This window comes from Nomascus leucogenys, chromosome 1a (assembly GCF_006542625.1).
Source record: "Nomascus leucogenys isolate Asia chromosome 1a, Asia_NLE_v1, whole genome shotgun sequence".
Classification (NCBI taxonomy): domain Eukaryota; kingdom Metazoa; phylum Chordata; class Mammalia; order Primates; family Hylobatidae; genus Nomascus; species Nomascus leucogenys.
Genome location: NC_044381.1, coordinates 61,017,307 through 61,032,748, shown reverse-complemented (window position 1 = coordinate 61,032,748; position 15,442 = coordinate 61,017,307). Strand labels below are relative to the sequence as shown.

At 37.8% G+C, this 15,442-nt stretch overlaps 1 protein-coding gene across 1 annotated transcript in view; it reads left to right on the top strand.

The window, feature by feature from the left end:
- The window catches only part of TMC1 (transmembrane channel like 1), a 154,204-nt gene that overhangs the window by 103,017 nt on the left and 35,745 nt on the right, over positions 1-15,442 (top strand). The window contains exons 12-13 of the mRNA XM_030814125.1: positions 2,063-2,242; positions 2,368-2,529. Coding sequence (XP_030669985.1) covers positions 2,063-2,242; positions 2,368-2,529 — 342 coding nt within the window. The remainder of the gene's footprint in view (positions 1-2,062; positions 2,243-2,367; positions 2,530-15,442) is intronic.

Genomic DNA, 15,442 nt, shown 5'->3' with positions numbered 1-15,442 from the left:
ACCTTTGGGCATGTCTGGGCTTCCCTCTGTTTTCATTAGAAGCCTAACTGCAACATCTCCATCTCCATTTCCTTCTGCCCTGTACCTTACTTTTTCTCCCTCTAAATGCTATTCAAATGAAGAAGGCCAGCTCTTTTCCAGGAATTAAACATTATGACCGTAGTTTGCCTTTAGAGTATCTGCCCATTTAGTGAATCAGAGAAAGGAGGTTAGACATAGATCATTTAGAATGAGAAGACCATTGGTCATGAGTTGTTGCTAGAGTCTGTTCCCGTTCATAAAATGCTTGTGTGTATGATATGACATCATTTTGAGCTTGGGCATTTTCAAAGTATGTGCAGATTTAGGCTGTGGGAAGTGTAGACTTCCCACACTGAAACTTTTGCAGAACAGTATATATCAAAAGAATTAAAATATGTCTTCATAAGCATAGAATTTTCTAAAAATCTTGGACAGCAAATGATATAATCTACTTACAGAAAAAGGTTCCAAATAACATTCTGAGTATTTCAGAAGTGGTACCAATAGAGATGGGACTAGATATTTTAAAGACTTTAATATACAGTCATGTCATAAAAACTTGTAAAATATAAGTAGGTTAGCAGAGGGCTTTTATTTATTTAAAATGAAAAATGGAGGAACACCTCAAAGCATTTACTAAATTTGCTTTCAAAATGGTCTCATAATTGTAAGAGTACATGGAGGTAACATTATCATGCAGCTTTGGTCCATTATTTATATTGGTTATATTTTTGTATAAATAAACCATATTAAAGGATGGGTAGTTGATTATCAATAAAATAACTATTCTTTGTAAGAACCTCTTTAACATCTATTTTAGGGACTCTCTGAGTCCTAGGGGCCAATGAAGGTAATAATGGAGATTCATGAGTAACTTTACAAATTTGATGAAACCATATTTAAATTTGCCTTGCATAAGATTGCACAGGATAAGCCAAATTTTCTTTACATTAGTCTAAAATTATAGCATGCTGATTTTGTATTATGTCATGCTGAGATTTGGATCCTGTTGGTCATACTTATATAATGTTTTAATAAAAATGACAAAAATCTAATAGCAATTGTTTTCTAAATATAGTCTGGTAGTTATTATAATTATTCACACCACGAAGTCCACAGGAGAAAATAGGAAATGTTTAGTGGTGACAGTTTGAGCCGGGTATTTGGGAAAGGAGATAGTCACCAGAGTTACCTAAAATCGGTATTTCCCCATTAGAAAAGTAGTACATGTTTTGGATTCTTTTTATTTACTTCCTTTAGCCAAATAATATCATCATAATGTTGCCAAACATCCAGGAAATAAGAAGCACATGTTTCCTACTTTTCATGTTTCTATTCCTTCTTCTTTCTCTCTCCCCACTCTCCCCACCCCTGCATTATTCTCTTGTCTCTGAAATTATAGCCCATTCCTTCACTTTTGAAACTTTTCTACGTTGGCTTCCATAACATTATGTCATGTGTTCTCCATTTATTTCTCTGAGTGTCTTCTGTTTCCTTTAATAAAACTCATTTTATGTGTTTATGTTTCTGGCCTTAAAAGTTTACGTTTGCCAAAATTCAATATTTAGGCCTAGGCCCATCTCAGGGAATTCATCCATTCTAACTGATTAAACTAGCCCATATGCTGATGATTGTCAGATTAGAATTTTCAGTTTGAACCTCCTTCTCAAGCAGATCATTTTCCATTTCATTTGGAAATCTTGTTGTGAAGTGCATCACCATATCAGAATCAGTTACCACATAGAACAATATGTGTTCTCTGTGTAGAGACTGATGTAAATTGCCGCCCTCACTATACCAGGAAACAGACTGTTACTACTGGCACATACACACACTCAGTCACATGCCTATCTTGAGAATGTGAATTGAATATTGTCCTTGTCATTTTATTGAGATCAAATTCTAAACGTGCATAAAATAATCATTTTTAGTCTTAAAAAAGATCAAAGAAGCCTAGCTCAGAATCTTCCAAAATTCTGGCAAAGAGCAATAATAACTTTAAACACCATTAATCTAGTTTCTCCCTTGTGCCTCCTTGTAGATGAACATGGTTATGTCCCTCCTAGGGATGTTCTGTCCAACATTGTTTGACTTATTTGCCGAATTAGAAGACTACCATCCTCTCATCGCTTTGAAATGGCTACTGGGACGCATTTTTGCTCTTCTTTTAGGCAATTTATACGTATTTATTCTTGCATTAATGGATGAGATTAACAACAAGGTAAGCCTTGTTTCTGGATTGTCCTTGCTGTAAGAGTGTTGTTCAATTCCCAGTCTCAAGTTTGCCAGAAATGCCTTTGAAATCTCTGTTGTCTTCATTTTAGTTTCTATCTTTTTGCTTTCTAGATTGAAGAAGAGAAGCTAGTAAAGGCCAATATTACCCTTTGGGAAGCCAATATGATCAAGGCCTACAATGCATCATTCTCTGAAAATAGCACTGGACCACCCTTTTTTGTTCACCCTGCAGATGTACCTCGAGGACCTTGCTGGGAAACAATGGTGGGACAGGTAATGCCACCAACAGAAGTGTATGGCAATTAGTAGATTAAAAAAAGAGAGTCAATATATCTTCCATAAGATTGGCTTTTTAAAAATTGCTTATTAGTAAAAATAGTGAAGATTTGCTGAATGTTGACTGTGTGCTGGCTCTGAATTTCATGTATATTATCTCACACTGTTTGCAAATCTATCCCTTGAGGTAAATACCCCATTTATAGTTGTATATAAAGGAAGGAGAGTTGAAAATGGTGCAAAGAGATGTTTACTATCTGTGTTATAATAAAGCACGAGATTTAGTTACAGGCCAAAGCAAATATTTAAATGGAACTCTATTTAGTGTTACTTGTTTGCTGTAAAACAAAACAAAACAAAACAAAACAAAACAAAACAAACAAACAAACAAACAAACAAAAATAGAGTCTTAGGGGCTGGCCAAGACAGCCGACTAGAAGCAGCTAGTATGCATGGCTCTCATGGAGAGGAATAGAAGGGTTGAGTAAATATAGCACCTTCAACTGAAACATCCAGGTACATGCATTGGATCTAATCAAGGAAACAACTTGACCCATGGAGAGCAGAGAAAAGCAAGGCAGGGTGACAGCCCACCTGGTAGTGATATGAAGCAAAGGGATCCTCCTATGCCCAGGGAAGCTGTGAGTGAATGCACGACCTTGGGAACCCACACTTCTCCCATGGATCTTTGGAACCCTTTTGTCAGGAGATCCCCTCATGAACCCACTCCACCAGGGTCTTCAGTCCGACACACAGAGCTATGTGGAGTCTCAGCAGAGCAGCCACTTAAACACATGCAGAGACCCGGGAGACTTAGATACCTGGGCTTTTCCTTTTCGGGCTTCCAGTCAAAAGTAGCTATACCTCTGGCAAAGCAGGAGGTTAGATCCCCCAACCACACCCCTTAGAAAAGGGGCTGAATCCAGTCTGCAGGCCCCACTTCACAGCATCTCACAGAATGAAACCCACTGGCTTGGAACTCCAGCCAGTCACTGGTAGAAGTGTTGCACCTCCCTGAGACAGAGCTCCTGGGCGAAAGTGTAGGCCATCATCTTTGCTGTTTGGTTGACTTGGCCATTCCATTGTTTAGGCTTCAGAGAGTCCAAGCCAACCAGTGGCTGAAGCAGATCCCGAGCACAGCATAGCTGCTCTATGAAAATGTGGCCAGACTGCTTTTTCAAATGGGTCTCCAATCCCTTTCCTCCTCACTGGGTAGGACCTCCTAACTGGGGTCTCCAACCACCTCCTACAGGTGCGTTTGGGCCAGCAACGGGTCTGCACATTTCTGGGTTGGAGCTTCCAGAAGGGGGGGCAGGCTGCCATCTTTGCTGTTTCACAGCCTTCACTGTTGCTACCTCCAGATAATAAAACATCTGAGGTGACCAGGGACGGATGTGGAGTCCCAGTATACTGCAGCAGCCCTATGAAAAAGTGACGAGATTTTACATGGGTGCCCATCCCCATATCTGCTCGCCAGACACATCCTCCAGGCCTAGGCCTCCAGCTACTCTCTGCCAGAATTATCGATCAAGTAGCAGCTCTGTAACTCCCTGGACAGGATCCCCAGGGGCAACTGAAAGCCTCTCTGCCACTACCTCTGCAGTAGAACTGCCCTTGCTACCCTTGGACTAACAAAGGAACAAAGACCCTAAGTGCCTCATCCATACCTCCAGTAAGCTGCAGTTGACTCCAGGAGAGAAGGCCAGTCTGTCTCTCACAGGTCCTAACTACCCACACCCCCTGCTTGTCACCAGACAGGGAACCCCCAGCTTGGACTCACAACATAGACCATCCATCCTGGGCTAATTGTAAGGAGAAATTGCTGACCTGCATCTCAATGGGGTGGAGCCCCCAGGAGATAAGCAAAAGACCCTTGGCCATAACTATGCTAAGGTATCTTCCTCTGCTGCTGCCAAGTTGGAGAAGAAACATAACGCTGAGATTGCCCCAGAGCTGAAGGGGCAGCCCAGGAGTGCCAAGCCGTAATCTACAGCCAGCTCTCAATGGGGAAAGAAATCTACACTTTCAGAGCATTGAGAGGGAACGTGGCTGCAACTGTGAGGCAACACAAGGGAGCCACACAACCAAGCAAGAGTCTACCAACTGTCTAATGTACCTAAGTGCCACCTACTGGATCACGTTCCCCAAAGCATCAACACCAAAAATATCTCACTAACATACCCTCCTCTGAAACCAAAGACAAGTAGTCAGCTTCAAATAAAGACCCTGCACAAAGCCTTGGCCCAGTGAAAACTTCCAGGAAAGATGTCTATTGACTATATTCAATCTACATTGCACTTAAAGGAACACCTACACACTGAGATGAGAAAAAACCAATGAAAGAACTCTGGTAACTCAAATGACCAGAGTGTTGTATGTCCTCCAAACAACCACACCAGTTCTCCAACAAGAGTTCTTAATGAGGCTGAGCTAGCCAAAATGACAGAAATAGAATTCAGACTATGGAGAGGAATGAAGATCATTGAGATTCAGAAGAATGGCAAAACCCAATCCAAGAAAAATAAGAATCACAATAACATGACACTGGAACTGAATGACAAAGTAGCTGTTATAAAAAAGAAGCTAATAGGTCTCATAAGGCTGAATAACACAATACAGGAATTTCACAATGCAATCACAAGTATTAACAGTAGAAAAAACCAAGCTGAAGAAAGAATCTTAGAACTTGAAGACTGGCTCTCTGAAATAAGACAGTCAGATAAAAATAAAGGAAAAAGAATAAAATGGGAAGAACAAAACCCCCAAGAAGTATGGGATTATGTAAATGCCAAATCTATGAATCACTGGCATCCCTGAAAGGGATGGGGAGAAAGCAAACAACTTGGAAAACATATTTTAGGATATTGTCCATGAAAACTTCCCCAACCTTACTAGAGAGGCAAATTTGCTACCAGTCCTTGCTAACAGTCAAATTTAGGAAATACAGAGAATTCCTGCAACATTCTACACAAGAAGATCATCCCCCAAACACATAATTGTCAGGTTTTCTCAGGTCAAAATGAAAAAATTTTAAAGGCAGCCAGAGAGAAAGGGCAGTTCACCTACAGAGAGAACACCATTAGGCTAACAGCAGATGTCTCAGCTGAAACCCTACAAGACAGAAGTGGTCAGGGGCCTATATTCAACATTCTTAAAGAAAAAAATCTTCAACCAAGAATTTCATATCAGGCCAAACTAAGCTTCCTAAGCAAAGGAGAAATAAGATGCTTTTTGGGCAAGCAAATGTTGAGGGAGTTTGTTACCACCAGACCTGCCTTACAAGACATCTTGAAAGGAGCACTAAATGGAGTAAGGAAAGACTATTACCAGCTAATACAAAAGCACACTTAAATACACAGACCAGTGACACCGTAAAGCAACCATACAAACAAACCAGCATAATAATCAGTGAACAACACAATGACAGGATTAAATCCACACATATCAATACTAATCTTGAATGTAAATGGGCTAAATGCTCCATTTAAAAGGCACAGAGTAGCAAGCTGGATAAAAAAAAGCAAGACGCAATGGTATGCTGTCTTCAAGAGACCCATCTCATGCTTAATAACACCCACACGCTAAAAATAAAGGGATGGAAGAAAATCTACCAACCAAGAGAAAACAGAAAAAAACAGGGGTTATTGAAATTGAAATTCCCAATTTCAAAAAAAAAATGCAAAAAACTAAACACACACACACGCACACACAAACACACTTCAAACCAACAAAGATGAAAAAAGGCAAAGAAGGGCATTACATAATGGTAAAGGGTTCAATGCAACAAGAAGACCTAACTATCCTAAATATATATGCACTCAGTACAAGAGTACCCAGATTCATAAAGCAAGTTCTCAGAGACCTACAAAGAGACATAGGCTACCACCACCCAATTATAGCCCAGGCCCTGATGAATTCACAGCTGAATTCTACCAGATGTACAAAGAAGAACTGGTAACATTCCTACTGAAGCAATTTCACAAAATTGAGGAGGAGGAGGAACTTCTCCCCAGTTCATCCTATGAGGCCAGTATCATTCTGCTACCAAAACCTGGCAGAGACACAACAAAAAAAGAAATCTTCAGGCCAATAGCATGAGGATCATCAATTCAAAAATCTTCAAAAAAATACTTGCAAACCAAATTCAGCAGCACATCAAATGGCTCATCCACCACAATCAGGTAGGCGTCATCCTTGGGATGGAAGGTTGGTTCAACATATGCAAAACAATAAATGTGATTCATCACATAAACAGAAATAAAGAGAAAAACCACATAATTATCTCCATTGATGCAGAAAAAGCTTTCAATAAAATTCAACACCCGTTCATGTTAAAAATTCTCAATAAACTAGGTATTGAAGGAACATACCTCAAAATAATAAGAGCCTTCTATGACAAACCCACAGCCAAAATCATAATGAACGGACAAAAGCTGAAAGCATTCCCCTTGAAAACCAGCACAAGACAAGGATGCCCTCTCTCACCACTCCTATTCAACATAGTATTTGAAGTTCTGGCCAGGGCAATCAGGCAAGAGAAAGAAATGAAGGGTATCAAAATAGGAAAAGAGGGAGTCAAATTATCTTTGTTTGCAGATGACATTATCCTATACCTAGAAAACCCCATTGCTTTGGCCCAAAAGCTTCTTAAGCTGATAAGCAACTTCAGCAGTCTCAGGATATGATATTAATGTGCAAAATTGCTAGCATTCTTATACACCACCAACAGGCAAGCAGAGAGCCAAATCATGAATGAACTCACATCTACAATTGCTACAAAGATAATAAAATACTTAAGAATGCAGCTAATAAGGGAAGAGAAGGACCTCTTCATGGAGAACTACAAACCACTGCTCAAGGAAATCAGAGAGGACACACACAAATGGGAAAACATTCAATGCTCATAGATGAGAAGAATCAATTTTGTTAAAATGGCCATACTGCCCAAAGTAATTATAAATTCAATGCTATTCCCATTAAACCACAACTGAAATTCTTCACAGAATTAGAAAAAAACTATTTTAAAATTCCTATGGAACCAAAAAAGAGCTCATATAGCCAAGACAATCCAAAGAAAAAAGAATAAAGCTGGAGGAATCACACTACCTGACTTCAAACTATACTACAGGGCCACAGTACTCAAAACAGCATGATACTGGTACAAGAACAGACACATAGACCAATGGAACAGAATAGATAACTCAGAAATAAAACCACACAACTACAACATCTGATCTTTGACAATCTGACAAAAACAAGCAATGGGGATAATATTCCCTATTTAATAAATGTTACTGGGAGAACTGGTAGCCATATGCAGAAAATTGAAACTGGATCTCTTCTTTACACCATGTATAAAAATTAACTCAAGATGGATTAAAGACTTAAATGTAAAGCCCAAAATTATAAAAACCCAAGGAGAAAATCTAGGCAATATCATTCAGGACATAGGCACGAGCAAAGATTTCATGACAAAAATGCCAGAAGCAATTGCAACCCAAGCAAAAATTAACAAATGGAATCTAACTAAACTATAGAGCTCCAGTACAGCAAAAGAAACTATCATCAGAGTGAACAGACAACCTACAGAATGGGAGAACATTTTTGCAATCCATCCATCTGACAAAGGTCTAACATGCAGAGTCTACAAGGAACTTAAACAAATTTACAAGAAAAAAACTGGATCCCATTAAAAAGTGGGCAAAGGACATAAACAGACACTTCTCAAAAGAAGACATATATGCGGCAAACAAGCATATGAAATAAAACTTCATATCACTGATCATTAGAGAAATGCAAATCAAAACCATAATGGGATACCATCTCTCACCAGTCAGAGTGATTAGTAGTAAAAAGTGAAAAAATAATATGCTGGCAAGGTCACAGAGAAAAAGGAATGTTTATACACTGTTAGTGGGAATGTAAATTAGTTCAACCATTGTGGAAAGCAGTATGGCGATTCCTCAAAGAGCTAAAAGCAGAACTATTCAACCCAGCCATCCCATTACTGGGTATATACCCAGAGGAATATAAATCATAAAGAGACAGGCATGCGAATGTTCATTGCAGCACTATTCACAATAGCAAATACATGGAATCAACCTAAATGTCCATCAATGACAGATTGGATAGGGAAAATGTGGTGTATACACACACACACACACACACACACACACACACACACACACACTATGGAATATTATGCAGCCATAAAAAAGAATGAGATCATGTCTGTTGCAGAAAAATGGATCTATTATCCTTAGCAAACTCATGTAGGAACACCAAATACTGCATGTTCTTATTTATATGGGAGCTAAATTATGATAACTCATGAACACAAAGAAGGAAACAATAGATACTGGGGTTTACTTGAGGGTGGAGGGTGAGAGGAGGGAGAAGAGCAGCAGAAAAGATAACTATTGGGTACTGGGTTTAATACCTGGGTGATAAAATAATCTGTACAACAAACTCCCATGACACAAATTTACCTATGTAACAAAGCTTCACATGTACTACTAAACCTAAAAGTTTTTTTAAATAGATAATTTGGGGAGTACACACTAAGAAAGTTTAATAATGTCAATTTTTGTTAAATAATTTTCCCTTAAAAGAAATAAAATACTATTTTAAGTTATTTGTTTTCATGATGATTTTGTAAATAACGCCAGCCCAAGACTAGCCATACTTTACCAGAGAAAAGAAATAATGTTTCATATGGCTTTCTATCCCTTAAGGGAAACCAAGACAAAGAAAACCAAACAAAACCCAAGAAAAATCTACTTCAGATCTCATATTTTTATACAAATCCAATTTATATTTTGAAAAGCTTTTATGATTTTATTTAGTTAGAATTGATATTCCTAATGCGCAGTCCATAAATTGATTTTGGGGCTTCAGATTATCATTGAGAACAGCTTTTGTCATAAAGCTTCTGTATGTTAGACAACAGTTGAGTTTAGCACTAAATGTAATGTTTGTGAAATTTATTTGAACAATTTTTTACTGCATTTTTTTGTAAGATAACATAAAAATTGAAGGACTAGCATTAGTCTTATAAAATTCATATAATTTAAACAAATATGTAAAAATATATCTTAGGCCTCAATCAGATGCTCATCAAACTTAAGCCAATCAAGATTTCAACTGTGAAAGAAAAAAATAAGGTAAATGTGTATAATGCTAGACATGTATCATTTATGATTGAGTACAAAAATTATGGTATAATTGAAAATTCTATTTTATTTTATTTGTTAAGCTTTCAGGAACCAGATAAATCCCCCCTTTCATGTTATATGCTATTAATTTGATTTTCAGACATGCACATTTCATACAACTTACAGGAACATATTACATATGAAATAATAAACAAATTCAAAGTCGTCTGCACTTAATACAGGAGTGCTTGTGATTCAGGATGTGGTAGACAAAATAATGGCCCTCTAAAGCAGTCCACATTCTAATCTCTGGAACGATAAATATGTTACATGGCAAAATGGACTTTGCAGATGAAATTCAGTTAAAGATCTCAGCTTGAAAGAATTATTGTGGATTATGTGAGCAGACTTAATGAAATCATAAGGATCTTTATAAGCAGGAGATAAAGGGAAAAAATCAGAAAATTGAGATGTAACAGCAGAACCAGAGGTTGGAATGATGTGCTTTAAAGATGGAGGAAGGAGATTAAGAGCCAAGGAATGCAGGTGGCCTCAGAAACTGAAAAAGAAAGGAAACATATTCTCTTCCCAAGTCTGCACTTTGATTTTAGACTTCAGACTTCCAGAACTGTAAGAAGATAAATTTGCATTGTTTTAAGCCACTACATTTATGGCAATTTGTTACAGCAACAATAGGAAATGAGTACACAATGGTACTTGGGTCTCCCTGTTCCACGGCTCTTTGAAGTGAAGTCTGGTTGTGGTGCTTAACACGAGTCTGTTTTATCACAACTAAGCTGCTCCCTAAATCTTCAGCATACGATTCAAGAAAGGAAAATATAGGAAGTACAGTTTTAGAAACTGAAGGAATTTGAGACCTTGTCTTCTGCACATCCTAGAACACAGGTTGGCCTGAAAGCTAAGAAACCTGCACTTTAACAAGCAAAAACACCTGTTGAATGGGATTAATAGAATTAGCTGTAAAGAGTTGGATCTGGGCTGGCCACTTCTGGAGTGAAGGAATGAATTAATTAGATAGGAATGCGAATGCAATCTAGGAGAATATTCATGTTTCAGATGCAGACGGTTCTGTGATAGTCCCACACATACTGACTTAAAAGAAAAGAAATACCATTTAGTTAATCTTCCACCCTGGAAGCCCGTGGATTATGCTGCTTGTCTTTTTTTTTTTTTAAACCTGTCTGTAGTGATTTTCCTTGCTTCATCGTATTTTCTTACTGCCATTTTAGTTGGATTTCCCCCTTATCTTTCACCTTCCTTTCTCCAAGGAAGCATTAAGCTCTAGTGGGAAAGTCTGCAGAAGCGGGCCAAGGGAAAAGGGGTTGCGGTTCTGACTGGAATGTTGATTAGGCAGATGGAATCTCTGGGAGCAAAAAGAACATATAGGACATAACAAATCTGAGTGCTGGCAAGGTCTGGCCTTTAAGAGATCAATATCTGTATCCATGCATCTAAAATTTCTATTCTTTAATTGCTTGAAAAATACGCCTCCAAAAATAGTAAAGGCAGCTGCTTTGCATGTAATGTTAGATATACACCCTCATTCATTGTTCTGTGAGAGCATTACAGATGTTTCCTCTTCTCCTCCATGGATACCCTCTGCTTTGATTTTCTCCAAGGACGCTGTGAAACTCAAAACACTTATTGTTTTGAATGTAGGATAATGTGATTGCTCCTTTACTTCTGCAGATTCCCAAGCAATCATTTAGTTTCATCCCCAATGGATTTGATAGGTGGGCAGCAGAGCCATTCTTCTTTGAAGCTATATCCTGAGGTCTCCACTTTGGGGAAGGGGAGAAAGCAACAGCTGAAGATAAAATGGCTAATGTGCCAAGTATTTCCTCCTCAAATTTTTACGTTTCATTCTGAGATATGTTATATTATTATTTCCATTTTATAGATGAGAAGACTGAGCCTTAGGTAATTTGCTCAAGATCTCTGAGAAAGTCAATGACAGGAGCCCCAGTTTAGCCTACATAGTCTGCTTACAGAGTTTGTGTCTTTGTTCATGGTGCTAAATTGTCCCCCAGTTAGCATCAACACACACTCCCCAAACTCCTGCTTGCAATGTCTATATTTGGTGGCCCTTTATGATGTTCCTTGCCTGTTGTTTTCCCTTCACCTATTAATAAATTATTTCTTTAGCTTTATTGATCAAAGCTGCCCAGGCATTTTAACTAACGTCATGTGTGCAAAGTTTTTAGGTGTGGAGTGTGGAGTTTAGCAGGAGGCCTGTGTGGGGGCTGTGCTCCCCATCCTGACAAGCACACAAGGAACTAGGATGATATCCTTGAGATTGGCATTGTTTGGATTCCTTTTCTTTTAAAATATATTTTTCCTATGGTATATGAATAAACATTTAACATTTTTAATACAATGTTTGAATCCTCTTCAGATATTTTATGTGAAAGTTAGGTCACTGCTTGGGAAGGAATAGAATTTCAACCTTTGGGATGAGGATGCTTAAGAGGATGTGGAGGACTTCCAAACCATTCTGAAATGTTTTCTTACCTGAGGAAGCCTTCTAGACCTGGCAGTAGAAACCTAAAAATATTCCTCATAGCCTTCCTCTAATTGATACTAGTTATTAGAATCTGAGCTCAACATTGCCTGGAAAGGGTGGGCATGGAGGCATGTGTCTGTAGTCCCAGCTACTCAGGTGGCTGAGACAGGAGGATTGCTTGAGTCCAGGAGTTCCAGGTCAGCCTGGGCAACATAGCAAGACCCCTGTCTCTAAATACATACATACATACATACATACATACATACATACATACATACAAAGAACTGCCTTAGGAAAGGAAAGGAGACAAAGAGTAGGAAGGAGAAAAATTATGTCCAAAAATAAACACAGGAATACTATCATTCATTCATTTTTTATTTATTGAGTGTATGGAAATTGCTGGGCATTGTGTGATTATATAATTGGAAGTAAAACACTCCTCAGCAAATGCAAAATGACTGAAATCATAACAAACAGTATCTCAGACAACAGAACAATTAGATTAGAAATCAAAATTAAGAAACTCACTCAAAACCACACAACTACATGGAAATTGAACAATTCGCTCCTGAACGACTCCTGAGTAAATAGTGGAATGAAGGCAGAAATCAAGATGTTCCTTGAAACTAATGAGAATAAAGAGACCATGTACCAGAATCTCTGGGACACACTTGAAGGAACTCTTCAAGGAGAACTACAAACCACTGCTCAATGAAATCAGAGAAGACACAAACATATGGTAAAACATTCCATGCTCATGGATAGGAAAAATCAATATGGTGAAAACGGCCATACTGCCCAAAATAATTTATAGATTCAATGCTATTTCCATTAAACCACCATTGACATTCTTCACAAAATTAGAAAAAAAATTTTAAATTCATATGCAACCAAAAAAGAGTCCTTATAACTGAGAAACTCCCAAGCAAATAGAACAAAACAGGAGGCATCACACTACCTGACTTCAAACCATACTACAAGGCTATAGTAATCAAAACAGCATAGTACTGGTGCAAAAACAGGCAGACAGACCAGTGGAACAGAATAGAGAACACAGAAATAAGATCACACACCTACAGTCATCTGATCTTTGACAAGCTTGACAAAAACAAGCAATGGGGAAAGGATTTGCTATTTAATAAATGATGCTGAGAAAACTGGCTAGCCTATGCAGAAAATTGAAATGGGATCCCGTCTATACACCTTATACAAAAATTAACTCAGGATGGATTAAAGGCTTAAATATAAAACCCAGAACTATAAAAACCATAGAAGAAAATCTAGGCAATTCCATTTAGGACACAGGCATGGGCAAAGATTTCAAGACGAAAACATCAAAAGCAATTGCAACAAAAGCAAAAATTGACAAATGAGAACTAATTAAACTAAAGAGCTTCTGCACAGCAAAAGAAACTATCATCAGAGTGAACAGACAACCTACAGAATGGGAGAACATTTTTGCAATCTATCCATTTGACAAAGATCTAATATCCAGAGTCTACAAAGAACTTCAACAAATTTACAAGAAAAAAAATACAACCCCATTAAAAAGTGGATGAAGGACATGAACAGACACTTCTCAAAGAAGAGATTCATGCGGCCAACAACCATATGAAAAAACACTCAACATCACTGATCATTAGAGAAATGCGAATCAAAACCACAACGGGATACCATCTCACACCAGTCAGAATGGTGATTATTAAAAAGTCAGGAAACAACAGATGCTGGTGAGGCTGCAGAGAGATAGGAAGGCTTTTACACAGATAGTGGGAATGTAAATTAATTCAACTATTGTGGAAGACAGTGTGGCAATTCCTTAAAGACCTAGAACCAGAAATACCATTTGACCAAGCAATCCCATTACTGGGTACATACCCAAAGGAAAATAAATTATTCTGTTATAAAGGTACATGCCCACGTATGTTCATTGCAGCACTATTCACAATAGCAGAGACATGGAATCAACCCAAATGCCTATCAATGATTGACTGGATAAAGAAAATGTGCTATATGTACACCATAGAATACTGTGCAGCCATTAAAAGGAATGAGATCACGTCCTTTGCAGAGACATGGATGGAGCTGAAAACCATTATCCTCAGCACACTAACACAGGAACAGAAAACCAAACACCACATGTTCTCACTCGTAAGTGAGAGCTGAACAGTGAGAACACATGGACACAGGGAGGGGAACAACACACACTGGAGCCTGGTGGGGGGTAAGGGAGAAGTGAGAACATCAGGAAAAATAGCTAATGATTGCAGGAGTTAATACTTAGGTGATGGGTTGATAGGTGTAGCAAACCACCATGGCACATGTTTACCTATGTAACGAACCTGCACATGTACCCCAGAAGTTAAAATAAAAAAAGAAGACATAAAAAATTTTTAAAAATGCACAATTCAATGGTTTCTAATATATTCACATAGCTATGCATCCAGCATCATGATAGCATTTTGTTTTAGTAGCTTACAATATACCATTGTGCAAATATTTAATTTGTTTTATTTAATTAGTTTCCCAAGCTATTTGAATTTTTCCATTTTTAATCTGGAAGAAGCAGTACTTTCATGATTGTATGTATAGATTTGTGCACGTGTGCGAATATTGCTGTCATAGGCATTTCTAAAAGTGGATTTTCTTGATCAAGCTCCAAACACTTTAAAATGTGATGGATCTTAACAAATTTCTTCCCAACATTGTGCCCAGTTTAACTTCCCCATCAGTTTATGCTCGTGCTAGTTCACCACACTCACCAATATGAAGAAGCATGGATTTTCATTTATCACTTTGTGAGGCAACAACACATTTTTTTCATTTGTATTTTAATTATGTGAGGTTTAGGTATTTTTCAGTTTTAATGGACTGTTTGTATATGTTCTGTGAATTTTTAATTTGTGACTTTTGCTGGTTTCTTTCTTTATTGGATTGCCCACCTATATTCATACTGATTTGTAAAATCTTTTAATGTGTTAGCAATACTCACCCTCTATCATATATGTTGCAAGCACTTTTTCCACATTTATCTTTCAAGTCTGTAAGTAGTGCTATTCACCACATAAAATTTTAAACTGCTGTGTGGCCAATATTTTCCTGTTTTTGGTTCTTGTATCATGCTTATATAATTTCTCAGTAAGAAGAAAACTTTTGATTTAGTAAATGGGAAATAATTATTTTTTAAGTAATAAAGTTGGGGTGAAATATTTTTTATTTACTTGATATAACT